The sequence below is a fragment of the Danio rerio genome, chromosome 20, assembly GCF_049306965.1.
Source record: "Danio rerio strain Tuebingen ecotype United States chromosome 20, GRCz12tu, whole genome shotgun sequence".
NCBI lineage: Eukaryota > Metazoa > Chordata > Actinopteri > Cypriniformes > Danionidae > Danio > Danio rerio.
The window spans coordinates 49,660,839-49,677,955 of NC_133195.1; the positions used below are offsets into that span (position 1 = coordinate 49,660,839).

Genomic DNA, 17,117 nt, shown 5'->3' on the forward strand with positions numbered 1-17,117 from the left:
CCAATGATGTAAATTCCTTCAGTCTAAAGGATTCTTTTTATTATCATTTACTTTCATTCGGCTTAGCCCCTGTGTTTATCAGGGGGTGCCACAGCGGAATGAACTGCCAACTTATGTTTTACACAGCGGATGCCCTTTCAGCTGCAACCCAGCACTAAGAAACACCCATACACTCTCATTCACACTCATACACTATGGCCAGTTTAGTTTATTTAATTCACCTATGGCGTATGTCTACGGACTGTGGGGGAAACAAAAGCACCCGGATAAATAAATAAATAAAAACTATTCCTAAAATTTTATACAGAGATATCTTTTTTTTTAAAAGAGACGCTTTCCTTATATATATTTGAATGTATATTATTATATATATATATATATATTTGAATGTCATTGTAATATAATTTTAATCTATTATATAATTTATTTATTTTATTATTGCTTTATCTTCTGTTCTTAATGCATTGTCAGTTCAAGCATTCACAACAAAAAAGTCTTTCACCAGTCCTTTAACAGGGTATATCAGACTTTTCATTTCCAATCAGCCAGGTCAAGCGCTTATAGTGGATTGTAGTGCCATTAAAAACTGCAGCATTTTAGATCTGATTATCTTTTAATGAGTGATCTTCACTGCCTTATATTTATAAGATATAAAGTGAGTCTCAGACCTGACAAGAAGCACTGAATTAAATTCCATTGTTCCCTGCGGTGTCTTTAAAATATGGAAATGTATTTTATCCCAGTGTTTCTGCGCTAGCCTGCTACTCCTGTCAGCACTTGGGTTTAAAAGGTCTTTTACTGTGTTTTACGCTTGAACAGCTAAATGAATGTTTAAGTCTATTTTACTGATTATATTTCAATTACAACATCAATGCTGTAAAACACAGGTGTCAAACTCAGTTCCTGGAGGGCCACAGCTCTGCACAGTTTAGTTCCAACCCTAATTAAACACATCTGATCAAACTAAGGGCATGTGGAGTTTGCATGTTCTCCTCGTGTTGGCATAGGTTTCTTCCGGGTGCTCCGGTTTCCCCCACAGTCCAAAGACATGCGCTACAGGTGAATTGAATAAACTAAAATGGCCGTAGTGTATGTGTGTGAATGAGTGTGTATGGGTGTTTCCCAGTACTGGGTTGCAGCTGGAAGAGCATCCGCTGCGTAAAATATATGCTGGATAAGTTAGTGGTTTATTCCGCTGTGGCGACCCCTGATGAATAGAGGAACTGAGCTGAAGGAAAATGAATGAATGAATGAATTATTGTTCATTGTTAATAAAAAAATCATGCCACTCCATTTTAGACATTCATTCATTTTCTTATCGGCTTAGTCCCTTTATTAATCTGGGATCGCCACAGCACGTTTTTACGCAGGGTGCTTCCAGCCACAATGCCCTTCCAGCCGCAACCCATCTCTGGGAAACATCCACACACACTCATACACTACGGACAATTTAGCCTACTCAATTCACCTGTACCGCATGTCTTTGGACTGTGGGGGAAACCGGAGCACCCGGAGGAAATCCACACGAATAAGGGAGAACATGCAAACTCCACACAGAAACTTCTTGCTGTGAGGCACTACCTACTGCACCACTGCGTCTCCCTCCATTTAAGACATTTATGTAAAATTCCATCCAAATAGGCAATACATTTTATCTATCCCAAATGTGAGTTATGTAATTCTCCAATAATTATTTTAATTCTATTCAATTAAATCGTGATTGAAACTGTCAAAAAAGATTTTAATATATATATATTTATATAGATAGCCCTTACCAAAAAAAAAAACTCCAACCTCCAGAGGGCGCCATCTCTGCCTTAACCTCCACAGACCCTTGACGGAGACGTTGGAGAAACTACAGCTTCATAGAAATGTGTTTAACGCAGTTCTCCTCCAGGCGGCGCTCGACGGACCAGAGACTCCAATCCCACAGAACTGACACTCGTATAACATGATGCCATATGTAACAGTCGTTCAAATGTTAGTCAGTGGTACAGAACGAACACAAGGACAAAAAAGTAAGTTTAAAAAGAAGATGGGGTGTATATCATATTGAAATATTTAACTAATTTATTCATTTCCCTGCTGAAAAATCCAGCTTAAACCAGCCTAGGCTGGTTGGCTGGTTTTAGCTGGTCGCCCAGACTGGTTTTAGAGGGGTTTTGGCCACTTCCAGGCTGGTTTCCAGCCATTCCAGCCTGGTCTTAGCTGGTCAGGCTGGGAGATGACCAGCTAAAACCAGCTTGACCAGCCTACCCAAGCTGGGAGTTCAGCCAAAACCAGTTATATCCAGCTTAAACCAGGCAGGTCAAGCTGGTTTTAGCTGGATTTGGCTGGTCATTTTCCAGCCTGACCAGCTAAGACCAGGCTGGAAATGGCTGGAAACCAGCCTGGAAATGGCCAAAACCCCTCTAAAACCAGGCTGGTCAATCAGCTAAAACCAGCCAACCAGCCTAGGCTGGTTTAAGCTGGATTTTTCAGCAGGGTTTCTTTTCGGCTTAGTCCCTTTATTAATCAGGGGTCGCCAACAATCATACACACTCATTCACACACATACACTTAGTGGCGGACTGGCCATATAGAGACCACCTGACAGTCAATCTGGCCTGTCACCATGACTCTGGCCTTAACTTTTACCGTACACCACACTGCTTTTAAAGCCAACTGCACACAACTTTGGCTAAAAAGTAGCTGAATGGAGTGACAACCTAATAAAAAATGCTCTACTCTGCAGTTCTCATTTCATATCAGGTAAATTCATTGAGGTAAATTGGGTTTTATATTCTGACTTTCTCCTTAATATTATAATTTCGGAAAGGCATTATGTGCAAATTCTGAATGGTGCAATCATATGACTATCAAAATACAATACTGTTCATTGTCATTTAGTGCTAATGCTGTTTTCAAGTCATGCTTTAATGCGATTTCAGACTGAATATTCAAAGTAGCATAGTAAACAATATGAGTGTTATAATGAACGAATGTACGAATATAAAAACAACTTTACCTCAGTGGTAAGTTCCCGCTATGCTGAATCATACACATCACTCGGTTTTGATTGCAGCAATGATTTCAGCAAGAACAGTTAAATATGGTGAATTAAACTGCGGACACTGAAGGCTAAGAATGAAATGTAAACATGTACCCCATTTCCAATAAGTAGAAAGAAACATTGGTCAGTTCTTATACAGGACATCCCATAATATATGTGTACTTCACATGAAACCTTTTTGCTGCTCTGTTTTGGAGAAACGGGGTATTAACATAATATAAAGTCATATAAGAACCCAATTTCTAATAAGTAGAAAAAAAAACAATGGTCAGTTCTTACACAGGTCATCCCATACTATATGTGCAGGGGCGGACTGGCCATCTGGCAATTCTGGCAAATGCCAGAAGGGCCGGACCAATTTTTAAATCTGGGCTGGTCAGTTTTTTTTTTTAAATATGTATTGTTTTTAAGTGCAGACAGCTTTTATCTCTTGCTAGATGTGATATTATGATGATAATAATAATAATAATAAAAATAATAATAATAAATGTTAAGCATTTGGCCCAATCGGCAACTGCCACCTGGATTTTAAGATGGGCCGACCCAATCTGAGGTTACCCATACATAATCAAAATCTGGCAAGAATGTCATATTATTTCACCATATGTAGACTAAATAGTGAATGTGCGTGTCTGTGGGTGGGGGGCTGTGTCGGTGTGGTAATGTGGGCTGGTGTGGCTACAGTGCCAGGGCTGAATTTTTGTCCCAGTCCGCCCCTGTATATGTGTACTTCACATTAAACCTTCTTACTGCACTGCTTTGGAGAAACGGGTATTAACCTAATATAAAGTGCTATAAAGACCGCATTTCAAATAAGTAGAAAAAACAATAGTCAGTTCTTCCCTATGTACCTGTAGTTGAACAGCTCCTCCGGGTGTGGCCCTGGGCACTCATCCTCTGCTATTTCTTCCTCATTTCTTCTGTCTTAAATGTCCATATGTCAATTGATAACTTTGGGACTGATGATGACAGTCAGCTCACGTAAATCTGCTGCAGCCTGAACTTGTTTTTCGGTTCAAATAATGTACCAGTCTTTTCATAGGTCTGGTAAGATGAGCTTTTTTATTGGCTACCGAAATGCTGGTCAGTGCGTGGTTGAAATATTATTTTATTTACAGTAACTAATTGTGATTTTAAAAGTAACGAAGTAGATCACTCAGCTTAATTTGTACTTAAGTACAAGTAAAATTACAGGCTTAAAATTCTACTCATGAAAGTACAATTACCCTAAAAAGGTACTTAATTACAGTAACGTGAGTAGTTGTATTTCGTTACTCCCAACACTGGTTGCCAGATGTAACTATCTAATTTCAGCCCAAAAACAATACAAATCCCGCTGAAAACCACATTTTCACTGACCGCCTATATAATTTTTACCCGCAAAATCGCCCAATCTGGCAACACTAGAATAGGCATAGTGCAAATGAGATTCAGGATTCAGCCACCAGGGGGCGCGCAAAATGTTTGTGTGGCTTAATTTTTCACAACATGTGCTGCACACGAGCTCGAGAGTGTCACATGACTGACAACAGTTTTACAGTTAAAGTACGCCCATTTCTGAGTACAGATAGTTTGTGTGATTTCTCCTCTAGTCGTTTATTTCTCCACTGGAGCTTCATCACGGTGGCGAAACTTTTAACGGGTGTTTGAGGAGTCTCTGCTGCGGGAGCCGGACGCTTTATTGAAACTAAGCAGCAAATCTGTCATATTAAAATGGCAAGTTTATTAACTGGTGTTTAAACTCAAACGTTTTTATATGATATTTATTTAAAAGTTAGTATTTATTTATAACATAGTTTGACATGTTGTTCAGTGAGTTCCTCTAGATTGACTGACAGGCTCCTCAACATGACATTTGGGATTCATTATGAATGAATGGACACTCGTTTTAACGACATAAACCGGGTGAAAATGGGCGATGAGTCGAAGTCAGTGGACGGAGAGGTGAATGACAATACATATTACTCAAAAACTGATGCTGAGGTGAATTTTGAACATCGCTACACAACGCCAGAAACGCGTTTGTATAAAAAGAGATGGGTCATAGTGTGTTTATTCAGCTCATATTCGCTCTGCAACTCCTATCAATGGATTCAGTACGGAATCATCAACAACATCTTCATGCGCTTCTACGGCGTGGACTCTTTCACCATAGACTGGATGTCCATGATTTACATGTTGACATACATTCCGCTCATTTTCCCCGTTTCGTGGCTACTGGATAAAAAGGGTCTGAGGGTCATCGCGCTCGTGGCCGCGGCTCTGAATTGCGCGGGCACGTGGATCAAGGTGGCCAGCGCCAGACCGGACCTTTTCCCGGTGACATTTCTCGGTCAGTTCACGTGCTCCGTTGCTCAGGTGTTTATATTGGGGATGCCCTCGCGGATCGCATCGGTGTGGTTCGGGTCGGATGAGGTGTCCACAGCGTGCTCCATTGGAGTCTTCGGAAATCAGGTAAGATTATAGCAATAGTTTTGTCAATTTAAAGCTCCCCTGGAAGTAAAATAAAACATTTTAGGTGTAATTATGTTAGTTTCAAAGATATCTATTAGCAAGAGTGCTCCAAAACAGTGACAAAATTCTCGTTTAGAAGATACAAAAATTATTAAACATCCAAAGATTGCAGTTGGTCATTTGCATAAATCGTCTAACGATTTTTGACGTCACCTCATACATCAGTTTCTCATCAAATCTTTTGACCAATCAAATGCTCTCTAGACATGCCCCTCCCCCTTCCAAACTCCTCATTTGATTTTCATTTGTTGCGCTTGAGCTCAACCACCCTCATTATGAGCTGTTTCCATACAAAAATGTGCATTAACTTTATGCGCTAAACAGGAATCGTATAAAATATGTGCAGATTTCCATTCAACGAGTCAAAATAAAACGAAATCATTGTCATCATGACTAACTGGAGGCAAATATCAACAGTAAAAATGAAATTTGCTGTGTTAGGAGAAGTTGCGTGAATCTTTTCCTTATTTAATAAATTACTTGCACCTCAGAAGATGATGCTGACATGCAGTAAATGCTTGGTGATGTGTAAACGCGTGAGACGTGAAGTACAGATGCTCTTGACCATTCTGGAGGTAATTAATAAAATAATAACACTAAAGCTGCGGTCACACTGCATTTTTCTCCCCACAGGCTTCCATACATACGCACGCGAATGCGCCAGAACGGAAACAGTTCACTGCGGTGCAAAGTTTGGTGAACGCTGACCTGCAAAATCGCATCACTTGACTGCGTGAGTCCAATCGAGGATCAAAACATGACCTCTCTGGGAGGAATTTTAAAATATGGAGCAGTCACTCGCTTTTTAAAATGTCTAATCATCTTATTTAATCTCGCCCCTTTTCGCAGCACCGTACAACAGAATTTCGCACGCACAAACTTTAGTGTGACCACAGCCTAATACTGAAATGGTTATGACGTTTTAGAAAGACCAAAACAACATTTCAGATGTTTTACAATGTGGTCAGCCCCCTGGTTTGTCTATTCACACACATTTTTATCATCAAATAATCTATTGTAACGAAGCCACATGACCTTTTTTAATGCGCATACTGGAATTTGTTCGTTAAAAGTGTTTCCATCAAAGTTCATTGCATTTTTTCTTATCAAATAAAAAGTTTATCCTACTCAGTTAATCACATCGTTTTTTAATGCGCATTTTCATTTATGTGCATATTGGGATTAAATCACACAATTTTTTTTTATGCGTGTATCCAAAATGCGTAGTGGATGGAAATGTAGCTACTGACAGAGCTGTAATGAAACCAAACACTATTGGCTGTTTTTTTTTAAAGGGGAGGGCCTTCTCTAATTTTCAGATGAGGTTATGCCAAACATTGAATAAAAATGCACATTTTAAAGCACTTCACGGAATATTTAACTGTACTGAACAATTATACTACAATTTATGCGACACTAATGGCAATTAGGGAAACAAAATGACACTTATCACACAGATATGAAGGCTGACACACCTTGTACAGAATGCTATTGGTCAGCAAACAGATAGCCCCACCCCCACTCTATCCTCATTGGATGAGCTCATGTTTGCGTTAAATTGAGAGTTCAAGTAAAAGTTGTCTTTCATTTAAATATCGAAAAAAAGCTTTAGAACACTTTAGAGTTATGTATTTTGCTGATTAGGATATTTTTATAAACGTAAAAATGCTCAATTTTGAAATATGATTGAACCATAGCAAGATGTAATTAATAATTGCACAGATTATTTCATATTTGTACACACAGAGGAAAAATCTACCTGTTTATACATACACTTAGGGCTGAATGATATGGCAAAAATGTGGTCTCGTCAATATTGGACAATAGTATATATTTCAATATCTGTTGTTAATTCCTCCAGATTTAAACGAGTATCCCAACAATAACTGAAGCCACAAATTATAGAGTCCATTAAAGAGAGCATAACCTATTTTCAGTGGCCAACATTTGGTACATCTCGAATATCAACACATGTTTAGATCCCCATTGTTGCACATTTCTGCTGTGTGATTGGCTCTTAGTTCAATATAGACCAAAAAGTCCAATGCTTATGATTGTTATTGATATAAATTTTATTGCGATTTGATATAATATTGTTTATCAGCCCAGCCCTACATACGCTTATCGTTGTATTGGTATATCAACTCATATCCCAGCTTTTTTCTATTTATTATTAAATAATATTTTGAATTAATAATAACTCTGGGTGCTCCGGTTTCCCCCACAGTTCATGCGATGTAGGTGAATTGATCAAGCTAAATTGGCGTAGTGTATGAGTGTGAATGCAAGAGTGTATGTGTGTTTCTCAGTGCTGGGTTGCGGCTGGAAGAACATTCCCTGCATAAAACATATGCTGGGTAAGTTGGCGGTTCATTCCGCTGTGGTGGCCCATGATTAATAAAAGGGCTAAGCCAAAAAAAAAAAGTCTTAAATCTTGAAGTTATTGGTGAATTTTGAGAATGTTTGTTTACAGATTTCACAGATCGATTCTTACAGAACGAGATCTATTCTATGGGTTCATTTATAAACCCCTGTTTTTAACCAAAACAGTGTTGTTGATAACTAAATAGTAGGGATGTTTTAATGTGGAGCCACCCAAATGCTTTGCAGTTGTCCCGTTGTTAAGTGGAACACAACCCATGCTTGTTTCCCAATTTGTATTCACACAAACCAAATAATATCAGACAAAGCAGGTAGTGGATTGAGACAAAGCAAATGCAATTTTAAAAGCACTGGTACCTGTGCTTAAACTGTGTTTAAAAAAAATCTGCGTTGTTAGGAGTGTTTTATTTGCGTGTTGAGTGTGTACAGTAAAAACAAAAGGTAATTCAGTTATTCAAATATATGGTTTATATTTGTACTAGTGGGTGTAGGACACTATAAAAGTGAAGATAGCAATAAAAAGTAAACAGTGACATATTATACCCAAAAATGATTCATCGAGTCGGCTAAAAACCAACAGGTGCAGCAAGTCTGGGAAAATAGTTCAGGTTTGCATGAACCTGGTTAACAGGTTCATGCAAACCTGGTTTATTGTAATTTGTTTCATTCAGCATAGTTTCAATCAGAAAGTCTGACATTAACTAGATAATGTTAACATTTCGTTAATTATTATGAATAAACTGTTATAATGTGAGAAATGTTGATGGTGTCTGATTCATTTTAGCTTTGACTGAATGCCATATACACAACCTGACAAAATCTTGTCATCGATCTCAGTTGTAAGAGCAACAAATAATAACTTGACTTCTAGTTGATCATTTGGAAAAGTGTCAGAAGTGGCAATCATCACAAATACTGCAGAAGACCTACTAGAACCCGCACGGACCCAAGAATTTCACAGAAATCTGTGAAGTTAGTGAAGGAATAATCATGGTTTGGGGTTGCATTCAGTATGGGGGTGTGCGAGTGATCTGCAGAGTGGACGGCAACATCAACAGCCTGAGGTATTAAGACATTTGTGCTGCCCATTACATTACAAACCACAAAAGATGGCAAATTCTTCAGCAGGATAGCGCTCCTTCTCATACTTCAGCCTCCACATCAAAGTTCCTGAAAGCAAAGAAGGTCAAGGTGCTTCAGAATTGGCCAGCCCAGTCACCAGATATGAACATTATTGAGCATGTCTGGGGTAAGATGAAAGAGGCATTGAAGATGAATCCAAAGAATCCTAATGAACTCTAGGAGTCCTGCAAGAACGCTTTCTTTGCCATTCCAGATGGCTTGATTAATAAGGGATTTGAGTCATTGCAGAGATGTATGGATGTAGTCCTCCAAGCTCATGGGAGTCACACAATATTATTATTTTTCCACTGCAGCATGACTTTATATTCTATACTGGACATTATTTCTGTTACGTTACAAGACTTTTGCCTAAGCAAAGTCAGACCTTACTGTCCTGATGAAAGAATTAAAAATCAAGGCATGATCATATTTTATTTTGGTGAAATTAGCGTAATCTAGAGGCCTTTGCCTTTCATATAGGCCACTTCTGATACCAAATGATCAACTAGAAGTCAAGTCATTATTTGCTGTTTCTAAAACTTGGATAGGCGACAAGACTTTTGTCAGGTATTGTACTGTACTTTCTCATTATAGATGTTTGTTTTGCTTTCAGTTGGGCATCGCCATTGGCTTCCTCGTTCCACCCATACTTGTTCCCAATGTGGACGATCTGGATGAGCTGGCGGCTCATATCAGAGTCATGTTCTACATCACCGCAGGTGTGGCCACATTCCTGTTCGTGCTGGTTGTCATTGGTAAGTGCATTGTTTATGATGTCATGTTAATGATCTATTCCAAAACATATGGATCCATGTTTCAGAAATGAAGGCTCCTCCAACACATACAACTTACTTATTTTGTCTTATAAGATGTTTTAATTTAAGCTAAACTATCATGTTTGCTCTTTATAGAGAAGACAATCCCAAATTATTTTAAAATATGTCAGTGTAGAATAAATGTGACAAATAAGACACAAGAAATGTTTATTGTAAATAAGCATGAACGTGCTTTGATCAAACAAAGTCTGTGTAAAATCAACATTTACAATGTTTACTTTGCTAGCCACATTCTTATGTCTAAAGTCCAATTTTAAGTTCTGCATCAACTGATTGCAATACCCCATGGCACATACGTTGCAAGTAGCCAACACCATTGTGAGCAATTATACTTGTTTGCTCTGAGTATAACACTAAAATCTGGAAAGTATTAATGGCTCTTCGCCTTTTCCACATTTTTTTTTGTTTCAGCCTTATTTCAAAATGGATTAAATTAATTTGTTTCCTCAAAATTCTACACACAATACAACATAATGACAATGTGAAAAAAGAGTTTTTGAAAATGTTGCAAATTTATTAAAAATGAAAAAACCTGAAAAATCACATGTACAGAAGTATTGACAGCCTTTGCTGTGAAGCTCTAAACTAAGCTCAGCTACATTCTGTTTCCACTGATCATTCTGAAAATGTTTCAGCAGCTTAGTTGGAGTTCACCTGTGGTAAATTAAATTGATTGGACCTGATTTGAAAAGGCCCACCAAGCATGAAGACAAAGGAGCTGTCTGTGGACCTCCGAGACAGGATTGTCTCGAGGCACAAGGCTGGGGAAGGTTACAGAAACATTTCTGCTGCTCTGAAAGTTCCAATGAGCACAGTGGCCTCCATCATCCGTGAGTGGAAGATGTTTGGAACTACCAGGACTCTTCCTAGAGCTGGCCGGCCATCTAAGCTGAGTGATCGGGGGGAGAAGAGCCTTAGTCAGTGAGGTGATTAATAAGTGGATGGTCACTCTGTCTAAGTTCCAGCGTTCTTCTGTGAAGAGAGGAGAACCTTACAGAAGTACAACCATCTGTGCAGCAATTCACCAATCAGGCCTGTATGGTAGAGTGTTCAGAAAGAAGCCACTCCCCGCCTGTAATTTACCAAAAGGCATCTGAAGGACTCTCAGACCATAAGAAACCAAATTTTCTGGTCTGATGAGACTAAAATTGAACTCTTTAGAGTGAATGCCAGGCGTTAAGTTTGTAGAAAACCAGGCACCACTCATCACCAGGCTAACACCATCCTCATAGTAAAGCATGGTGGTGACAGCATCATGCTGTGGGGATGTTTTTCAGCAGCAGGATATGGAAGACTAGTTAGGATGGAGGGAAAGATGAATGCAGCAATGTACAGAGAAATCCTGAATGAAAACCTGCTTTAGAGTGCTCTTGACCTCAGACTGGGGCGATGGTTTATCTTCCAGCAGGACAATGACCCAAAGCACACCGCCAAAATATCAATGGAGTGGCTTCACAGCAACTTGGTGAGTGGCCCAGTCGGAGCCCAGATCTAAATCCTATTGAACATCTCTGGAGAGATCTGAAAATGACTGTACATTGTCTCTTCCCATCCCACCTGATAGAGCTTGAGAGGTCCTGCAAAGAGGAATGGGCAAAAATTCCTGAAAACAGATGTGCCAAGCTTGTGGCATCATATTCAAAAAGACTTGAGGCTGTAATTGCTGGCAAAGGTGCATCAACAAAGTATTGAGCAACGACTGTGAATACTTTTGTACATCAGATTTTTTTTTTTTTTCACATTGTCATTATGGGGTGTTGTGTGTAGAATTTTGAGGAAAAAAATTAATTGAATCCATTTTTAATAAGGCTGTAACACAAAAATAATGTGGAAAAAGTGAACCGATATGAATACTTTCTGGAGGCACTGTATGTAACTGAGTTCATGCCAGACACGTGTGTGATGCTACTATAGCAGAAGCTCAAACTCACCCCAGGTGATCTTTGTCATATTAGTACATGTTATTGTTCTGCTACAAGATTTTTTGAATGTGTCTTAATCAGTTATTCTTCCAGTATGAACAAGAAATAAGACTAAGTTTGTAGACATGGAAGTGCTGATGATCATCTGATGATTATCTGACCTTTAGCACAAATGACAGAAGGGGAAATGACATGTTTTTTCTACTTTCACTTTCAACCGACGTCTGATATGATCTCAAAACCCAGATTTTGAGCAACACTCACGTGCATTCAGTTCTGTTCTCAACTTCTTACAATAAAAGATGTCTGTCTAAAGTTGAACAACTATGTATAGATGATAGGAGAAATGATGACAATCGTGAGCCATTTTAATTTCTCTAAAGAAAATTTGTACAAAAAACTACCTTTTTAAAACAAATAAATAAATAAACAAATAATTGTGCTATAAGGAGCGGCATGATGGCTTAGTGGTAAGCCCAGTCACCTCACAGCAAGAAGGTCGCTAATTCGAGCCCCAGCTGAGTCAGTTGAAGTTTCTATTGAGTTTGAGTTTCTGTATGAGTTTGCATGTTCTCCCCGTGTTGGTGTGGGTTTCCTACAAGTGCTCAAGTTTCCCCCACAGTCCAAAGACATTCGCTATAGGTGAATTGGTGTGTGTGTGTGTGTGAGAATGTATGTATATGGGTGTTTCCCAGTACTGGGTTGCGGCTGGAAGGGCATATGCTGCATAAAACATATGCTGGAATAATTGGCAGTAATTGGCCCTGATAAATTAGAGAGTAAGCCGAAGGAAATTTAATTAATGAATTGTGCTATATGCCTTGTCTTTTAAATTGTAATAAATTGTACTTTTGTGATGCTTTTTTGTAATATTTTAACCTATCTGTATATAATTTTGTGAGGTGTAACACAATTTATTTTGGCTAAATATTGGTTTTTGTGTTCCCTATAAGTTATAACTCCATCCAGAAATAGGATGATAAGTTAAATTATGATTCATGAATGCATTTTTGATTGAACGGTTCTCTTAATTTCTTTAAAAATGACTTGTTTTGCTGGTATGTTGTACACTTTTTTTTTTTTTTTAGTAAAGGACAAGAACAGCAGACTGTGGTGTTTTTTAAGCTCCAATCCTGCTGTGGAGTTTTTAATATCTAGTGTACGTTTGATCAAGCAAATAACACAGAGTTCAGTAACCTGCAGTTTTGAGGACAACCGCTAATTTTTTACTCAAACACAAACATCTCCAGATGTAATAACAAGGTGAATTCATGCACACTTCCACCCATATGCACCAAATACTGGGACTTCAACACACTGACAAACTGGAAATTGTTTTAAAAACCAAAAAAAGGTTCACTTGAATTTATTTTGCTCCAGTTTCCCCCACAGTCCAATGACATGCGCTATAGGTGAATTGAATAAACTAAATTGACTGTAGTGTATATGTGTAAATAGGTGTGTATGGATGTTTCCTAGTACTGGGGTGCAGCTGGAAGGGCATCCATTGTGTAAAATATGATGGATAAGTTGGTGGTTCATTGCGCTGTGGTGACCTCTGATGAATAAAAGAACTAAGCTGAAGTAAAATGATTGAATAAATGAGTTAATTTTTTTCAAATGTTTTTCTTGAATTTCAGATATTTAAATTATTAAACCTAATATATATGTGTCGAAACCTTATTATCTTTAATGCTTTTCCTCCTGTGCATTCTGGGATGTAAATGTACATGTAAGTCAATCATGCATTTTGTCATAATTTTGCTAACTATTTTTTGTAGCACCTTTTTGTCTTTTTTTATTAATCAGTCTTGTCATATAATATTGTCTGTTCTTTATGTATTTTTTATGTATTTATTTTTATTATTTAATTTATATATATATATATATATATATATATATGTGTGTGTGTGTGTATGTATGTGTGTGTGTGTGTGTGTGTGTGTGTGTATATATATATATATATATATATATGTGTGTGTGTGTGTATATATGTGTGTGTGTGTGTGTGTGTGTGTGTGTGTGTGTGAGCAATGCAATATTGCTCGAGTAGCTGTGTGATATGGCTGTATATCGGCACTGGCAGGAGGCGCTCCCACTAGTGACAATATACAGCCATGTCACACTGCTACGAGTGTGATATTGCGTTTTTACAACAATTCGACGACATAATCGAGTATATAAAGAATAAAATAAACAAAGAGTCTCATATCTCGTAGCTAGTATCTGAATGATTCTCTAGCATAATGTCTAAAGTGATGACAAAACAGGTGATTTTGCTCACATTTTAAGATTATAAAGCTGAACTGCATAAAATGCCATCAGTCTACAGAGATTTCCCAGTATTTCTTTGTTGCAATCAGGAGATCACAATAATTAACCCCAAAAAAGCCAAAGCAAAGCAAACACTACCAGATTACTGTGTTATAAATACAGCACTACAACATACAAAAGAGAGAGATCGACTTAGAATGTCACTTACCTGTTTTATAATGATCTGTTCAGCTGTGGTTAGAAATTTACGCTGAGTTTTTCCTCCCCTAAGCACTTATCATACAGTGTCTGTCGCTATCTTGTGGCGGAACGTCAACCCTCTTTGCTCTGCTCAATGATAGGCTGATGGCCGCCGAAATGCTGAATCTCTGAAGTGATAAATATTTAAAATAGGCACTACCCTTACAAATAAACCTCATAGTTGCAATCTAAACAACTACATTCTTGACTTAAAAAAAGCCTAAATAATACATTTTGTTGTCCAACAGCTGCAATATTTGTCAAACTGTTGTGAGTTTTTTGATCTGCTGTCACTCTATGTGGGCGTAGTAATCCACAAGGGTGAAGAGGCTATATGAGTGCTGTTATTGTAGAATATCCCATGGCTATCAGCCAATCAGACAGAACTGTTGTGTGTATGTGCATATATCTCATATATAGATATTCGTTTTTATTTCATATCATGTATTTGCTTATATTTTTAGGCTTTATTTTAACTTTAAGATTTAATATTTTTGTTATTTGCTTCTTTGTTTTTCACTGTTTGCCAAATGTACATATAAAATATAAATATGAGTAGTTTTAAATATAATATATATATTTTTTATTTACAGTTAACATGTAAAAATGTCATATAATATTTCATACTTTTTAATATCAGCAGTTTATAATTATTCATAGTTAACTATTTGTAGAATATAAATACAACAATTTATCTAGAAATTATAAAGGTTATTAATGCTTAATGATAATAATTGATAATAGTTAAGTGTCCATTTACAAAATGAAGCTGATCTTCTGTATTTAAATGAAGATTTCCATGTGAGGTTTTTGACTTCCTTATGTTTGTCTATTTATTTCAGTGTTTCAGGAGCGTCCGGAGATTCCTCCCACTCTCGCTCAGGCTGCTGCTCGACGCATTTCTCCAGAGAGCTACTCGTACACGGCCTCCATCCTCAGACTGCTACGCAACAAAGCCTTTATCCTCCTCGTCATCACTTACGGTGAACGTCTCTCCCTCAACACAACAGAGCCATTCAGCACCACAAACTGGGCTTCATTATGCTTGCTCCCGTTTAAACACACAGTCTTAGTTTGTTACTGAGAACATGAGCATGAATAGTTCAGTAGTCAGTGGGTTTTTGCTAATGTAAGCTTCAGTTGGGTTGGGTAATCTCGCCTACGGTGACCAAAAAGTCTAGAAACGGCCCTGTGTGGTAGATTATTAGCCCCCTGTGTATTTTTCCCTAATTTCTGTGTAACGGAAAGTAGATTTTTTCCAACACATTTCTAATCAGAATAGTTTTAATAAGTCATTTCTGATAACTAATTTCTTATATCTTTGCCATGATGACAGTAAATAATATTTTTCTAGATATTCTTTAAGATACTAGTGTTAAAGTATTAAAGTGACATTAGGTTAAGTAGGCAAGTTAGGGTAATTAGGCAAGTTATTGTATAATGATGGTTTGTTTTGTGAACAATGGAAAAATATATAGCTTAAATGGGCTAATACTATTGACCTTAAAATGGTTTGAAAAATACTAAAAACTGCTTTCATTCTTGCCGAAATAAAACAAATAAGACTTTCTCCAGAAGGAAAAATATTATAGGAAATGCTTTTTAAAAATCCTTGCTCTGTTAAACATCAATTGGGAAAAAATATTCACAGGAGGGCAAATTATTCTGACTTCAACTGTATATTTATTTTTACATGAAGAGCCACAGCAGCTCCTAATGCTGACTATTGTACCTCAGCACATTTCAATAGTGGTTTTTGCTAATGTAAGCATCAGTGTTTTAATCTTGCTCATACTTGGATGTTGTGTTTTGAACAAGCTACTAAAACTAGCTTATTAAACACAATTTTCCTGCTACTGAAATAAGCTGTTTATTACAGTTATTGTCATGAGGTGCAATATTTACTGGGCAATATAATTAAATAAATTGCTGTGCATTTGATCTGTTAAATATTTAAATATATGTGTATATGTTTAGGTTTTTCATACACATACTATACTACACATTTGCAATTAGGACATTTGAATTTATAATAGCATGCTTTAACTGTATTAAAAGTGAATATATATATCTGATTCCGAGATGAAAAAAATTTATGTATGCACACCTATTATATATATATATATATATATATATATATATATATATATATATATATATATATATATATATATATATATATATATATATATAATAGGTGTGCATACATAAATTTTTTTCATCTCGGAATCAATCTAGATTAATCCAGATTAAAATGGCTCATTTTAATTCTGCCGAAGGCATTCAGAATATGTGTGCTACCCAAATAATAAATCTTTGAGAACGGGTTTCTCAAGCCAGGTGGCGCATTAGACCAGGGGCTGATCTCCTGTTTCCAAAATGCATCACAAACTGCTTGAGAAACTGTTCTACTATGATAATTGGTGATGAAAATAAATGATGTCCAATAAGATGTACTTGTGTCTACTCACTGTTAATTCAGTTCAACATGATTTTGAACTGTAAGCCTTGATAAGCTCGAAACAGCAATTTTTTGATTATCTTAATCCGACTAAAGTCATGACTGAACAAAACAGAAATGGAATTAAGACATGTGGAGTATGGATATTAGTGCCAATATTGATGTAAACACCGCGATTAGTAAACACCGTCATGTAGGACTTTTCGCCATGTTTTTTCAACAAGATCCACACACGCGGCCGTCAGTAAAAGACTGCACACACACACACACACATACACACACACACACTCACATCGCGAAACGCAGAAGTTTTT

General features: G+C 37.2%; 1 protein-coding gene across 4 annotated transcripts in view; it reads left to right on the plus strand.

Annotated features, from left to right (window-relative positions):
* Positions 1–4,696: 4,696 nt before the first annotated feature.
* Positions 4,697–17,117, plus strand: part of flvcr2b (FLVCR choline and putative heme transporter 2b) — a 37,691-nt gene continuing 25,270 nt past the window's right edge. For all 4 annotated transcript variants that reach the window (XR_012396099.1, XR_012396100.1, XM_021473380.3 and 1 more), the window contains exons 1-3: positions 4,697–5,506; positions 9,684–9,825; positions 15,185–15,325. Coding sequence is in view for 2 of the 4 variants with exons in the window: in XM_021473380.3 (XP_021329055.2) it covers positions 4,928–5,506; positions 9,684–9,825; positions 15,185–15,325 (862 nt within the window). In the remaining 2 variants the exon portion in view is untranslated. The remainder of the gene's footprint in view (positions 5,507–9,683; positions 9,826–15,184; positions 15,326–17,117) is intronic.